Here is a 15944-nt window from a genome sequence, read left to right as displayed (position 1 = left end):
TTAAAAGTTCTTTTTGAAAAAGAAGATAAATTCAAGTTAAAAAATCATATGTTTACGCAAATAATTTTTCTATCAATATGAATTTTGTTTGATAGATCTTATTGAGATTTTTTAAACAATGCAAAAAAAAATCAGAAAATTATTTTTCATTCTCATAATATGTGAGTTCAAAATTATCTTCTTTTTGAAAAGTCAAAAAAAAATTCGCATTTTTCAGTTTTGTGTTAAATTTTTATAGATTTTGAAAAAGTAATAAATTTTTTACTTTTACCCAAATATTTTAAAAAAAATCACTTTTGACTTTTTTTTTATACTTAAAAGTGGTTATTTCTCAAAATATTTGGATAAAATTAAATTTTTTTTATTTTTTCAATTCGTCTTGACGAGACGAATCGGAAAACCGAAAAAGTGAGGCACAAAACTAACAAACACGAAAAAACATCAAATAAGGACAATAAAAAAAACGAAAAGTGTTGTTAGTGGAATGGGGCTGCTGTTTAATCAACTTTTACAGACATTTGAATTTCTTCTTTAATTAAACGGTTGAAACTCTCCTCATCTAGGGGCCGCGATTCCTTTATTAACGAAATTGTGTGATCTTGGCTGTTTGTTTTAGCTTGAACAGTCTAGATTTAAATGAAATTTTTTCGGAGAGGAGTTCAGACGCGCGCGATTCACCTATGTAAACAACTATTCAAAGAACTCCGTGAATAATAAGTTTTTGTCTTTTTGAAAACACTTATTTATGTATGCTCATTTTGAATCTCTAGACCCATCTCAGTGACCTAACCCGGTTGTCCCCCAATTGGGCGAAGCGACCCAAAATGCCTCCCCTCTCCAATTGAAGGTGATGATGGCCTTATGGAAGGAAATAGTAAGACAAAGACCCTTTAACCAGAAATTCTATTACACACGACAAGGAAGCTCTCGAAAGAGCTACCTCAAAATGAAAGCTACGTCAATCCACAGCAATTCATGGGCCAGTCAATCTCGGGCCCAATGATGCAATTGAACTGTAAATTGAATTTGTAGCTAATGAGTGCAGAAAGAAATAGAGTAATAATTAGAAATATGGATAAAAATTGGAGAGAGATAAAGAGAAAAATAAGAATAATTATTGGAGTGAAATAAAATAATGATTAGAATCCAAAACCCAAAACGAACGGGATTTAGAAGTTTCTATAGAGTCTACCTTGTCTTAGAAAATCAAATCTTATCAAGAGTTGAATTACCACATAGTAATTGCATATCATGTACGACAAGAAGGCACAACAAAAATCACGAAAAGCATAACAAATTGACACCTATGAGACATAATATTCACACTGCGTAATAACATCTTTCACCGCATGATGCATAATTCTCTTAAATTGCCATTGTAGTATTTGTAAATCACTTAGTTTTATGGTGCATGTTTTTCATTGTAACATTCACCACATGGAACCTAATTTCCACATAAAAGAACATAACAAATGAAGAAAAAGAAAAAGAAAAAGAATGGGCACTTTTGAATTTCCTCATATACGTACCTCACATATATTTTTTTCTTATTGTAACGCGGTACATGACAGTGTCAAATAAAGAAAAAGAATGGGCACCACGAAATGCTATCCTGCAATACCGTGAAATTTAAGTGTTGCCAAACATTTTGATGATCTGGCTTTTGTCCGTCCCGCTTCAAGTTCTAGAGAAAGAAAGACGATCATTGGGCTGTGGAAAGAAATACCCAAAAATAAATAAATGAAAGACAATCATTAAATTTCTATCCTCATCATGCCATGTAGTCTACCGAACACAAGTAATAAATGGAAGGAAATAGGTACAAAGACGTGAGTAATAAGTAGAGAAAACTTATTGAAACACCATGCTATGCTATGTGAGGGATGGTTCCGAAAATCCAAAGTGAACAAAGCTTGATTGTATGTACTTACAAGGATTTAAATTTTTTTTTTTGTGTGTGCGCGCAGAAACAGATCAGTCCATATATCCAACCAAAACAATAGGGGAAGTCCAGCCATCCGTTGGCCTAAAACAAAGACGATCCCTGTTTCCAGGACTAGTCAGTGGTTTTTTGGCTGCCTATAAAAAAAACCACTGAAAAAAACTAATGTGGTATCAGTTGTTGGCAAAAAAAGAGAAGGAAATGTGCCATCAAAACCCGGCCAAATGAAAAAAGAAAAAAAGGTGCCATTCGCGAAGAACAACCCATATGCTATAAGCTTAAACGGTTTGTCAAAACCTTACAACAACATAAAATCCAGTACAGACTTGGAAACAGAGGACAAGAATTTTGATCAAACCACATGTTTATGTGATTATATGTCTACACATTCCAAAATGACACTTCATAAATATTTACTCTAAAGCTCGAAGAAGTTGCCAACCCTACAAGAGTTATAGCCATTTACCAAACCTGCATATTTTTCTTCATATTTTTCCTTCTTAGTCTACCTGCCGCCAGAAACCACCTTGATTTTCTACTTCCGAAAAATGGTGACATCCAGCTGGGGTTCGATGCCTGTACTAATCAACTCAAAGACGCAAATATCGCCAACTTTCAAATTGTTGTCCCGCACAAATGGGCCCCAACCAAGATTCCGCTTTCCATTCAATGCTCCAGCATAGAACCTTACCAACCATGTCGTCCCATCTGAAATCCGTAAACTAATATTCTTTTGATTGTCCCTTAGATATTTCTTCAAAAATTTTAGTGGCACATTCTGCAAGAATTAGAAAACAAAGAGTGCATGTCTGAATTAGAGAATTTTGACAAAAAGTGAGCCGCCCGCGCGTACAAATTCAAAGTACACTGGTACGAGGAAGCATTATTTTTCATGAACTCGCTATGAATTAAACAAATACAAAATTGAGTCCAATACTAGAATCAATTGAAAAGCTTACCATACTGTAATTACAAGAAACATAAGACGGCTGCAAGCGAACCATGAAGAAAGGTTTTTTGGATTTGAAATATCGGGCTCTTTCAAGGGCTCTTGAGTTTATATTGGCTGTTGCTGATAGCATTTGGACAGCAATTTGAGATTGGTACCGTCTCTCTCCAATGTACGTGCCTCCGGTGCATTGTTCTGCTGGAAAAATCAAAAGGCAAGACTAGTATTTGATGTGGAATTGATCAATGTGGCAAAAAAAATAAAAAAAATCTAATATTTTCTTATCTGGATCCAATTACAAAACTAATGGACAGCGACAAAAGCGTTCTTACTTTCAATTTCGGTCTTCGCATCCTTTTTTTGATTTGGAAGCTTTAGCCCTTTGGATTTAAAATTCAGTGGAAATTCCTGCTTATTTGAATTGTTCTCCATTCCAAACTTGGCATGGGCTCTTTCCCTTTCAGAAACTGAAGAATCTCGTACAAGTGAATCATCCGAGATTTTGACAGAAACATTTTTCTCTATATTTCCCCTGTAGTAGGCTGCCTTCCTTGTTTTTTGACGAGTTCGAACGCCAAGTTTCTCAGTTTCACCCCTTCCGTAGGTTTCCTCTCTTTTCGTATTGTATGTTTCAACAGAGTCATCAATCTCAATGACTTCTTCCGTTACAGGGATTTTTGAGTTTCTATTACAGTTTATGTTGGTTTGTTCACCATGGGTTGCACTTACCGGGTACGCAATCTCTGAAGCCGATGTATCAAATATGAGGACATTGAAATTGCAGTTCCCATCGTACCTGAAAACCAGAAGATGTCCGAAGCCTATGGAGTAATATTTTGCGAACTCTTTCCAACCATTGCACATCCAAACGACACCATTAGATCTCTCCAGTTCTACTTTCCATACAGCACCACTTGGAACTTTGAGAAATACATGGTTCCCCACATTCTTCCCATATTGACTTATAAATTTCAGGGGAATCCTCTGCTAGCAACATTAGAATAACTTGTCACATAACTGTTCAAGTATGTGTCGAACGACATGCCGGAAACCATAAAATACGGTAGCCAGAAGAATTCGATAGAAGAGATTCTTCTGCTTAAAGGATATCCATTCCAAAACTGATAGATTTTTTGGATTATGTTTTGTCTTTATTCAATTTTCTTTTAGTTTGGTTCATAGTTATTTATTTTGTTAATTCCTCTTGTCGAGACGAACAAATAATCAATAAAAATAATTAACGCAAAATCAATAAATACCAAATCTTTTTTAATAAAAACAAAAACATAAGCTAACTAGATTATTAAGCCAAACCGGGCTTTAACATGAACCGTTGTGGTGTATTATGATTGAGAAAAAATTCTATCTACTGCCTGTGTAAAACCCAACTTTTCCACTATCACCTATTATGAGCTCCACCGGGTGTCTATTGTTGTGATATGAACCATTCATATTTTAAGATCCGCAATATAGTATTGTCATGCAAAAAATCAGCTTGATCCAAAGTCGATAGATATATCAAAATTTGAATTTTGGTTTATAAAATGGACCATCTTATTTCTGTCATTAATAATAAAGATAAACTATCTATTTTATAAAGCAAAATTTAATTTTTGATACTCATATCTGTTAGACTTGTCCTACATTGCTCATTTAAGCCACCCAAGCTTGGTCAATATATTCTAGAGGTTACTCTACCTATTGCCAATTGGTTTTAGGTTGAAACCCTCCAAGAAATCTAACATGGTATCAGAGCTAGGTCTTAGATAGTCTCACCTATCGTGAGAAAGTCTATGTCATCTCTATCGCCCGAGTCAATTAGTTAGCTCCTGGTCTCCTAGTCTTTCACCTCCACGTGCATCTGGGCTGGACGTAAGGGGGAGGGTTAGATTTGTTCCACATCGCTCATTTAAGTCACCAAAGCCTAGTTAATATATTCTAGAGGCTACTTCACCTATTGCCAATTAGTTTTAGGTCGGAACCCTCCAAGAAATCTAACACTATCAATGTCCGATCAAGTTTATTTTTTGCGTGGATAGACTACTTCAGATCAATAATAAACACACGGAAGGACCAAAAAAGGTGGTGGAGGAAATGTGGAGTTTTCCACCACCGGTGGAAAGAATTTAATCTCATTATGATTCACGTGAGCAAGAGAGACAAGCTTAATACAAAGTACTCCCCAACAAGCTTATACAGACAACAACTATATATATGTTGTAGAAATATCAACTGGAATTGCCCAATCTTGCTATGACCAAAACGTAAGATCAGAAGATCTAGTAGTTGTATATGTCAAACTAAACAACCAAACACTAATAATAACACGAAAAAGTTTAATATCATATATATGTATGTATATATATTACGTTAGATATTCAAATGTCATTCATATGATTCATGAACATTCCATCGGGAAACAACCAAAAAAAAATACTCCGTAGTATCTTCTTTATTATTATTATTATTATTATTATTGTTATTGTTATTGTTGTTGTTTTTCTTTAAAATACTCTCTTTGTCTCATTTTGATCGTCCCCGATAAAAAAGATGTGCAATTTTCTGGTCAAAAAATAAAGTACCTCAAGTATAAAAAAATTCAAATTTCTTCGCATCAAATTAAAGAACTAATTGGTGTGAAAAAATTAATAAAATCATAAACAAAAGTACTTTTTTTAATTCAAAAATTACACATCTTTTCGCATGAGACTATTACTTTATGATGGAGGGAGTTTTACAAGTCAAAAAAGGGTTTTTATTTGGTCAAAGTTAATTAATTCGATTGTGCTTTCTTGTGATCAAACGTTGTGTTGGAAATAGGACTAGCATATACCATGGTAATTTTTTTGGGTTTTGGTTATGGATGATCACCTTGTACGTAGTGACTATGAATCAACAACACTCTTAACATTCACTTTAGAAGCACACGACACATCAGAGATATGTATAGAACACACAACGTGGCATGTGAAAAAAAACCCACAAACTTTAGTCGCACGGTAAATTTGTTTTACAGTAAAACATTTCCTAAGAATACCACTACATGAGTAGTTCATAACATTCACTACGACCCAAAAACCCCCAAACAAAAAAACAGAGGACAACAGAGAGGGGTTGTATTTTGGGATGATTAATTCCTTACCAGCTTCTGATGGGGAACACCTGAAGAGTGAATTATCTTGAAAAAGTGAGGTGCTACCTTTACCTCATGAGAACTCGACGGATTGGACCCATCATCGCCGCTTTGCCGACGGTGGCTTTTACTGACCATATTCTGGGGGTGAATCTTTCCGAAGGCGGGAGAGCAATTGAATGAATCAGTAGGTAGTAGAGGGTTTTTGCTTCAACGAACTAAAATACTAGTAGCATAAGCTAAGCTGTTTAGCTTCTCTATGGAGTAATTAATGAAGTTAAAAGTATATATAAGACCTGTTTAGCTTCCGGTTTAAGTAATTAATTTCCTTTAATAGATAGGTACATTGGGTAGTTGAAGCATTTACAGATTTGGTTAAGACATTTTACAGGGTTAAATATGACATTCAATTGTTCAAGGCATCCAATGATAAAAAAAAAAAAAAAAACTCTGTTCAAGGCATCCCCTTCGCACAAGGGTTCACAGTTATGGTAATGTATGACAAGTGTTCAGAAATTATAGTCCCACGGTACTTGAGAGTGGAATGAATAATTATTTAATAATATTTGAGACCTTTTCACTTCTTATTAATTAATTTTGAAATAGATATAAAGCTTTTCCAACAAGCGTCACTTTCTTTCTTTCTTTTTTTTCTGACCTTGACCCCACTTCCCATTCATTGCGCCTTTTTCCTTCAGAGTAATTTTGTTCACTACCTTTGCCCATATTTGGTAAGCAATGTTGTAGGTTTTATTCTGATGAATAGAATCCTTTAACTTCTATAAATTGAATATCGATAAATACTTGATCGGAAAATTGTATTCTTGAGCTGAGTATTGGGGAGAGCAAAATTTAAATTTTTGATCACGTACTTATAGATAACCGATTGGATTGAATTTATGCACAGTATCCAACAATTATTTTTTTGTGAGATATGAGTGGTTTTGATTATTGAAACAAACATGCGATGTAACTAATTAAATGTGGGTTTACCCACAAATTGTTCTCTTTTCCTCTCTTAATTACATTTAGGCTCTTTCTGTTCCCATACGCAACTTCGAAGAGGGAGGTGATGGGTTTTGGAAGAATAAGGTGGGAAATGTTACACAAATTGCGTTTTGTTGAATGTGGAAATGTATTTACAAGAATAAGGTTACATGTAACAAACGCTCATCTTCCAGAACATGTCAAGGTTATATTTTATAGGGAAAATTAAATACGTCATACTCCTTATGAAATTGTGCCACCAAAACTAGGCCGAATGAAAAAAGAAAAAAAGTGTCACCATTGATGCAGTTGCATAAATTTCAGTATATAAGGAAAGAGTAGACTTTGAAACAGAGGACAAGAAATTTGATCAAAACACGTGTATATGTCTGCACATTCCCAAAATGACACTTCACAAATATTTACTCTGAAGCTCCACGAAGGTGCCAACCACAAGAGTTCTAGTTACTTACCAGTTACCAAAGCTAAATAGGATTTTTTTTTCTTATATAGAGTCATAGACTACCAGTCCCAAATCACCTTGATTTTCTACTTCCGAAATATGGTGACATTCAGCTGGGGTTCGATGCCCATACTCATCAACTCGAAGATGCAAATATCGCCGACTTTCAAATTGTTGTCCCTTGCAAATTGGCGCCATGCAATACTGCGTCGGGCATTCATTGATCTACGATAGGACCTTACAGACCATATTGTCCCATCTGAAATCTTTAAACTGATATTCTGGTGATGGTGATCTCCTAGATATATCTTCACGAAGTTTTGTGGTATACTCTGCAAGAACAGAAAACGACAAGTTTTTGTCTGAATAGAGAATTTCAACCTAAACTGAGCCCGTAGAATTTCAAATTAGACTGATAAATGGAACCATCATTTTTCAACTCGCTACGAAACAAATACTTAATTGAGTCCAGTAGAATTAATTGAAAAGCTTACCAAACTGGTTTTACTAAAAATATAAGACGGCTGCATGTGAACCGTGAAGAAAGGTTTTTTGGATTTAAAATCTTGGGCTCTTTCGAGGGCTCTTGAGTTCATATTGGCTGTTACTGATATCATTTTGGCAGGAATTTGAGATTGATGTCGTCTCTGTCCAATGGACGTGCCTACAGCGCCTTCTTCTGCTGAAAAAATCGAAGGCAAAACTAGTACATGATGTGGCAAAAATATCACTCCAACTACAAAACTAAGCAAAACTAACGGAAAGAGAGTTCTTACTTCCAATTTCTGTCTTCAGATTCTTTTTTTGATTCGGAAGCTTTAGCCTTTTAGATAGAATATCCGGTGGAAATTCTTGCATATTGCTCTCCATTCCAGACTTAGTATTCGCTCTCTCCCTTTCAGAAACCGGAGAATCTCGTACAATTGAATCATCCAAGATTTTGACAGAAGCATCTTTCTCTATATTTGCCCTGTAGTAGGATGCCTGCCTTGTTTTTTGACGAGTTTGAACGCCAAGTTTCTCGATTTCACCCCTTCTGTAGATTTCCTCCCTTTTCATATTGTATGTTGCACAAGGCGTAACTCCTAATGTTTCAACTGAATTATCAATCTCAATGGCGTCTTCCGTTACAGGGATTTTTGAGTTTCCATTACCGTTTATGTTGGTTTGTTCCCCATGGGTTGCACTTACCGGGTATTCAATCTCTGAAGCCGATGTATCAAATATAAGGACATTGAAATTGCAGTTCCCATCGTACCTAAAAACCAGAAGATGTCCGAAGCCAATGGAGTAATACTTTGCGAACTCTTTCCAACCGTTGCACATCCAAACGACACCATTAGATCTCTCCAGTTCCACTTTCCATACAGCACCACTTGGAACTTTGAGAAATACATGGTTCCCCACATTCTTCCCATATTGACTTATAAATTTCATGGGAATCCGCTGCTAGCAACATTATAACTTGTCAAATAACTTGTCATTTCAAGTTTCTTTGCATCAAATTCAAGATCTCGATTAGTTCTTTAATTTGGTGCAAAAAATTAACAAAATCATAAAAAAGTTCTTTTCTTTTCTTTTCTTTTCTTTTTTTTAATTCAAACGCTGGTTTTTATCGGGTCAAATTTAATATATTCGTTTGTGCTTTCTTGTAATGAAACTTTGTGTTGGAAATAGGACCAGCATATGCTATGATATTTTTTTGGGTGTTGTTTACGGATGATCGCCTTGTACGTAGCAGTTATGAATCACCAACACTCTTAACTGCTTGTCGTATCCGTGTTGGACGCTTTGGAAGACAAATCGAAGACATGTATGAGACACACCACGTGGCATGTGAAAAACAAACCCACAAATTAGTCGGTAAATTTGTTTTACAGTACAACATTGCCTGAAAATACCACTACAAGAGTAGTTCATAACATTCGCTACGACCCAAAAAACCCCAAACACTGAAAACAGAGGAAAACAGATAGGGAGAGAGGGGTTGTATTATGGGATGATTAATTCCTTACCAGTTTTTGATGGGGAAGAACTGAAGAGTGAATTATCTTGAAAAAGTGAGGTGCTGCCTTCACCTCACTAGAACTCAACCGATTGGACCCGTCGTCGCCGCTTTGCAGACGACGGCTTTTACTGACCATATTCTGGGGGTGAATTTTTCTGAGGGCGGGAGAGCAATTGAATGAATCAGAAGGCAGTAGAGGGTTTTTGCTTCAACGAACTAAAATACTAGTAGCAGCATAAGCTAAGCTGTTTAGCTTCTCTATGGAGTAATTAATGAAGTTAAAAGTCTATATAAGACCTGTTTAGCTTCTCTATGGAGTAATTAATTTACTTTAATAGATGGTAGTTGAACCATTTACAGATTTGGTTATGTCATGTACAGCGTAAAATATGACATTCAAACTGTTGAAGGCATCCCCATCCCACGATGGTTTATGATCAAGGTAATGTTTGACAAATGTTAAGGTAATGTAGTCCCACATTGTGAGAAATGAGTGGTTTTGATTACTGAAATAAAACATGCAACGTAACTCATCAACTGTGGGTATACCCACAAATTGTTCTCTTTTCCTCTCTTAATTACATTTAGGCTCCGTTTGTTCCCATATGCAACTTCGAAGAGGGAGGAGATGAGTTTTGGAAGAATAAGGTGGGAAATGTCACAGAAATTGGGTTTTGTTGAATGTGGAAATGTCTTTACAAGAAATTGGTACATGCTTGTATGGATATATGGACGCACGTGTGTGTGCGCGCGCTCACAGGCGTATGTAAGTTTAGTTCTTGCTGGACAATGGTGGAAGAGGATCATGATCGTCAGTGGTTATTTGGTGCAAAATCTTTTTCGTGTAAAAAGTTTTTCCCAACTAGTGTGCTTCCAAACACCAAAAATTAGGAAAAATAATTTTGGGGAGAACATTTTCATCCCAAACAAACGGAGCCTTAAGATTTTTAGGGTTGTAGGCGTAGCATCTTCTGACAAACGCTCATCTTCTGGACCACGTCAAGATTATATTTTGTAGGAAAAGTTAAATACGTCATACTCTTTAGTAGGAGTATCCCTACTTAGGAGTATGAAATTGTGCCATCAAAACTAGGCCAAATGAAAAAAGAAAAAAAGTGTCATCATTGATGCAGTTACATAAAATAAAATTCAGTACATTAGGAAAGAGTAGACTTTGAAACAGAGGACAAGAAATCTGATCAAAATACATGTTTATGTCTACTGTCTACACATTCCCAAAATGACACTTCACAAATATTTACTCCAAAGCTCCATGAAGGTGCCAACCACAAGAGTCAAGAGATCTAGTCATTTACCAAAGCTAAATAGTTTTCTTCTTATATAGACTACCAGTCGCAAATCACCTTGATTTTCTACTTTCAAAATATGGTGACATTCAGCAGGGGTTTGATCAGTGGCAGCTCCAAAAATATTTGGTAGGGTGTTCAAAAAACATGTTAATTAGCTAACTATGTTTAACAAGACTAAAATGTTAGTATAAACATGGGTTGCTAGGCATTCAAATGTGAATTTTTTTTTTTGGATAACTCAAGTGTCTGGGCCAGCTTACGCGCACCTCGATTAATCATGTGGCTTAATTTCACCGCCCACTTGCATAGAGCCCTATTAAAGCTGAAGAAAGTGTTCAAATCTGAGTTGATTTTTGGCTCTCTCAAGTTGATGAGTGTTCAAACTTTGTTTGGTTGGGTGTTCAAAGTAAGGGTAGAATGAAAATACATGCTACCCAATGTACCCTAGAAAATTTCTAGGGTGTTCAAGTGAATACCCAAGCTCCAAAGTGGAGCCGCCTCTGGGTTCGATGCCCCTACTCATTAACTCGAAGATGCAAAAGACTTTCAAATTGTTGTCCCTTGCAAATTGGTGCCATGCAAGACTACACCGGGCATTCATTGATCTACGATAGGACCATACAGACAATATTGTCCCATCTGAAATCTTTAAACTGACATTCTTGTGATGGTGATCTCCTAGATATTTCTTCACGAAGTTTAGTGGCATACTCTGCAAGAATTAGAAAACGGTGAGTTTTTGTCTGAATAGAGAATTTCGACCTAAACCAAGCCGGTAGAATTTCAAATTAGAGTGATAAATGGAAGCATCATTTTTCAACTCGCAACGAAACAAATACTTAATTGAGTCCAGTAGAATTAATTGAAAAGCTTACCAAACTGGATTTACTAGAAATATATAAGACGGCTGCATGTGAACCATGAAGAAAGGTTTTTTGGCTGCATGTGATAGGAATTTGAGATTGATGAGACTAAGTGCAATAGACGATAATTTTCCTCCCAATACAAAGTGACACATTGAAACTTAGCGTTCTAGCAAATGAGATAGAGAACTCCAATTTTACGAGCACACCTTGAGATTCACAAGAAAAAGAAAGAAAAACATTACTAGAATTTATTGAATGAAAGATATATCAAATTTTGGCTTGTTAACCAGGTGATCCAATTCTCAACAAACTGTAATTGAGCCTATCTTCAGTAGTTTGATTTTTTTAAACATACAAAAATAAGGGAACTGATTTTCGCGCTCCAAGATTTACTGCAGGCGCTCCACCTTTTTGTTTTTATACTGTGATGTTGCTGGCAACATCAGTGTATATTTTGTTTTTACACTGTGATGTTGCTGGCAACATCACAGTGTAAAAACCAAAAATGGAGCGCCTGCAGTAAATCTTGGAGCGCGAATATCAATTCCCAAAAATAATTGAGCTGAATAATAAGTTGCTGGTAATTGACCAAACGAGAGATGAGAGCAAGCTAATGATTAGAAGATGTAATGATGAAGCCAGCATAGAAACTTAATGCACAGAAAATTGGCAAATTATTCCGCAAATTACTCTGTTCGTTCAAAATAGGTATTTGTAATATAGATCCGATACTAAGCGGTTGTTGTGATAACCCAAATTTAGTATGTAAAACTGAATGAATTAAGTGATAAATCATTAAGTAGGTTTGACAACTTCATTTTCCAAATTCAAAACCAAAAAAAAAAAAAACACCCTTGTTGTTTGAAGTCATTCACACTACCAGGAACTTTATAACCCCAAATTCCAATCCTAAACTGATGTTGCAGAATGTGATTGTACCTATCCTCTTCCTCTCTTTTGTACCACCACGTGACTCACATTTCTAGTACTTGGGATGAATGTGAACGAACAGGATTCTCCATATACTATCTTGTTCTGCTTCCAGACGGGGGCATTGAGAGATGATATCGGCTGACAATACTTCAAAAAATAAAAACCACCGGAAAAAAATAATGTGGCCTCAGATATTGGCAAAAAACAAAAAGAAATTGCGCCATCAAAACTCGGCCAAATGAAAAAAGAAAAAAAAATGTCATCATTAAAGCAGTTACATAAAATTCAGTACATTAGGAAAGAGTAGACTTTTAAACAGAGGACAAGAGGTTTGATCATAGCACATGGTTATGCCTACACATTCCAAAAATGACACTTCATAAATATTTACTCCAAAGCTCCATGAAGGTGCCAACCACAAGAGTCAAGAGATATAGTCATTTACCAAATCTACATATTTTTCTTCTTATGTAGACTACCAGTCGCAAATCACGTTGCTTTTCTACTTCTGAAATATGGTGACATTCAGTTGCGGTTCGATGCCCTTACTCATCAACTCGAAGATGCAAATATCACCGACTTTCAAATTGTTGTCCCTTGTAAATTGGCGCCATCCAAGACTGCGTTTGCCATTCACAGAACTAGGATAGGACCTTACAGACCATATCGTCCCATCTGAAATCTTTAAACTGATATTCTTGTGATTGTCTCCTAGATATTTCTTCACGAAGTTTAGTGGCATATTCTGCAAGAATTAGAAAACGACAAGTGCTTGTCTGAATAGAGAATTTCGACCTAAACCGAGCCGGCAGAATTTCAAATTAGATTGATAAATGGAAGCATCATTTTTCAACTCACTGCGAAACAAATACATAATTGAGTCCAGTAGAATTAATTGAAAGCTTACCAAACTGGATTTACCAGAAACATAAGACGGCTGCATGTGAACCGTGAAGAAAGGTTTTTTGGATTTAAAATCTCGGGCTCTCTCGAGGGCTCTTGAGTTCATATTGGCTGACATGGCTGTTGCCGATAGCGTCTTGAAAGGAATTTGAGATTGATGTCGTCTCTGTCCAATGGACATGTCGCTAGCACCTTCTTCTGCTGAAAAAATCGAAGGCAAAACTAGTACATGATGTGGCAAAAATATCACTCCAACTACAAAACTAAGCAAAACTAACAGAAAGAGAGTTCTTACTTTCAATTTCTGTCTTCAGATCCTTTTTTTGATTCGGAAGCTTAAGCCCTTTAGATTGAATATCCCGTGGAAATTCTTGCATATTGTTCGCCATTCCAGTCTTGGTATTCGCTCTCTCCCTCTCAGAAACTAGAGAATCTCGTACAAGTGAATCATCCATGATTTTGACAGAAGCATCTTTCTCTATATTTGCCCTGTAGTAGGATGCCTGCCTTGTTTTTTGACGAGTTTGAACGCCAAGTTTCTTGATTTCACCCCTTCCGCAGATTTCCTCCGTTTTCGTATTGTATGTTGCACAAGGCGTATCTTCTAATGTTTCAACTAAATCATCAATCTCAATGGTGTCTTCCGTCACAGGGATTTTTGATTTTCCATTACCGCTTATGTTGGTTTGTTCACCATGGGTAGCACTTACTTGGTATTCAATCTCTGAAGCCGATTTATCAAATATAAGAACATTGAAATTGCAGTTCCCATTGTACCTAAATACCAGAAGATGCCCGAAGCCTATGGAGTGATAGTTTGCGAACTCTTTCCAACCGTTGCGAATCCAAACGACACCATTAGATTTTTCGAGTTCCAGTTTCCATACAGCACCACTTGGAACTTTGAGAAATGCGTGGTTCCCCAGATTCTTACCATATTGGCTTGTAAATTTCATGGGAATCCTCTGCTAGCAACATTTGAATAACTTGTCACATAACTGTTCAAGTAGGTGCTGAACTAAATATTGGAAACCATAAAATACGGTAGCCATAAAGAATTCAATAGAAGAGATGCTTTTGCCAAAAAGATATGTTATGAAATTTAAAATTGCACTTAGGGGTGGTTTGGTTTGGCTTAATAATCCCTTTGGATTGTTTTTTTCTTTATTTAAATTTTTATTCACCTTTATCAGCTCGCATTAAATTTTTATGGATTATTGGTTCGTGCATCTCGACAACAAAAATCTAAATTGTAAAAAGTTTTGTGATAGTCCCCAAAATTAAATTTTTATGGCAAGAAGTAGATGGTAGTCCCCAAAATTGTTTTCCTTTAAAATACTCCCTTCATCCCATTTTGATAGTCCCCAGTGAAAAGACGTGCAATTTTTGGATAAAAGAATAAAGTACTTTCGTATATGATTTTTCAAGTTTTTTCGCATCAAATTAAAGATCTCAATTAGTTCTTTAATTTGGTAACAATAAATTCAAAAAATCGTAAATTGAACTACTTATTATTTTTTTGATTCAAAAATTATGTAGTACGTCTTTTCATAAAGGACTATTATTTTGGGACGGGAAGAGTATTAAAAATCAAACACTTGTTGAAACTTTGTGTTGGAAACAGGACTAGCATTTTACAATGATATTTTTGACGTGTTAGCTACGGTTGATTGCCGTGTAGTTACGGCATACTGTAGTGGCTATGAATCACCAACGCTCTTAACTGCTTGTCGTATCCGTGTTGAGGCATGCGACACATCGGAGATACGTATGGGACACACCACGTGGCATGTGCAAAAACAAACCCACAAAACTCTAGTCAGTAAATTTGTTTCCCAGTAAACCGTTTGCTGGGAATATATACCACTACAGGATTAGGAGTAGTTCGTAACATTCACAACGACCAAAAAAACCCCAAAAACTGAAAACAGAGGAAATTAACAAGTGTAACAGAGAGGGAGACTAAATGAGTTGTATTATGGGCTGATTAATCCCTTACCAGTTTTTGATTGGGAACACCTGAAGAGTGAATTGTCTTGAAAAAGTGAGGTGATGCCTTCGCCTCAGAACTCGACCGATTGGACCCGTCATCGCCGCTTTGCCGACGGCGGCTTTTACTGACCATATTCCGGGGGTGAATCTTTCTGAGGGAGGGAGAGCAATTGAATGAATCTGTAGGTAGAAGGTTTTTTGCTTCAACGAACTAAAATACTAGTAGTAGCATAAGCTAAGCTGTTTAGCTTCTCTATGGAGTAATTAATGAAGTTAAAAGTATATATAAGACCTGTTTAGCTTCCTGTTTAAGTAATTAATTTACTTTAATAGATGGGTACATTGGGTAGTTGAAACATTTACAGATCTGGTTATGTCATTTACAGCGTTAAATATGACATCCAAGGCATCCCCATCCCACGATGGTCTATGGTCATTTCCTCAAAGTAACAGTCTTT

General features: G+C 36.1%; 2 protein-coding genes across 3 annotated transcripts; both read right to left on the bottom strand.

Annotated features, from left to right (window-relative positions):
• Positions 1-2438: 2438 nt before the first annotated feature.
• LOC131298556 (B3 domain-containing transcription factor VRN1-like) lies at positions 2439-6236 on the bottom strand. Its single transcript, XM_058324038.1, has 4 exons — positions 6034-6236; positions 3224-3875; positions 2902-3089; positions 2439-2720 (listed from the first exon to the last, which is right to left on the bottom strand). The coding sequence occupies exons 1-4, from the start codon at positions 6160-6162 to the stop codon at positions 2478-2480; spliced, it is 1212 nt and encodes a 403-aa protein (XP_058180021.1). The 5' UTR covers positions 6163-6236; the 3' UTR covers positions 2439-2477.
• A 1006-nt stretch (positions 6237-7242) lies between these two features.
• Positions 7243-14599, bottom strand: LOC131336639 (B3 domain-containing transcription factor VRN1-like). Of its 2 annotated transcripts, XM_058372547.1 has the most exons (4): positions 9490-9634; positions 8251-8920; positions 7969-8156; positions 7292-7806 (listed from the first exon to the last, which is right to left on the bottom strand). In XM_058372547.1, exons 1-4 carry the CDS (start codon positions 9616-9618, stop codon positions 7561-7563), a joined length of 1233 nt encoding a protein of 410 aa, XP_058228530.1. In that variant the 5' UTR covers positions 9619-9634; the 3' UTR covers positions 7292-7560. The 2 variants fall into 2 exon arrangements, with proteins under 2 accessions (XP_058228531.1, XP_058228530.1); XM_058372548.1 differs by lacking the exons at positions 8251-8920; positions 9490-9634 and adding an exon at positions 13790-14599 and having other exon boundaries at positions 7243-7806.
• Positions 14600-15944: the final 1345 nt, after the last annotated feature.

This window comes from Rhododendron vialii, chromosome 8a (assembly GCF_030253575.1).
Source record: "Rhododendron vialii isolate Sample 1 chromosome 8a, ASM3025357v1".
In the NCBI taxonomy this organism is placed as follows: Eukaryota; Viridiplantae; Streptophyta; class Magnoliopsida; order Ericales; family Ericaceae; genus Rhododendron; species Rhododendron vialii.
This window is presented reverse-complemented; position numbering and strand designations above follow the sequence as displayed.

Bases quoted from the DNA above. Each gene is read 5' to 3' on its own strand.
- LOC131298556 (XM_058324038.1), bottom strand. From the start codon at position 6,162: ATGGTCAGTAAAAGCCACCGTCGGCAAAGCGGCGATGATGGGTCCAAT. The intron at 3,090-3,223 runs GTAAGAACGCTT...TGATTTTTCCAG, and splicing joins TGCGAAGACCGAAATTGAAA to CAGAACAATGCACCGGAGGC. The intron at 2,721-2,901 runs GTAAGCTTTTCA...TAATTCTTGCAG, and splicing joins TTTCTTGTAATTACAGTATG to AATGTGCCACTAAAATTTTT.
- LOC131336639 (XM_058372547.1), bottom strand. From the start codon at position 9,618: ATGGTCAGTAAAAGCCGTCGTCTGCAAAGCGGCGACGACGGGTCCAAT. The intron at 8,157-8,250 runs GTAAGAACTCTC...CGATTTTTTCAG, and splicing joins TCTGAAGACAGAAATTGGAA to CAGAAGAAGGCGCTGTAGGC. The intron at 7,807-7,968 runs GTAAGCTTTTCA...CTGTTCTTGCAG, and splicing joins TTTTTAGTAAAACCAGTTTG to AGTATACCACAAAACTTCGT.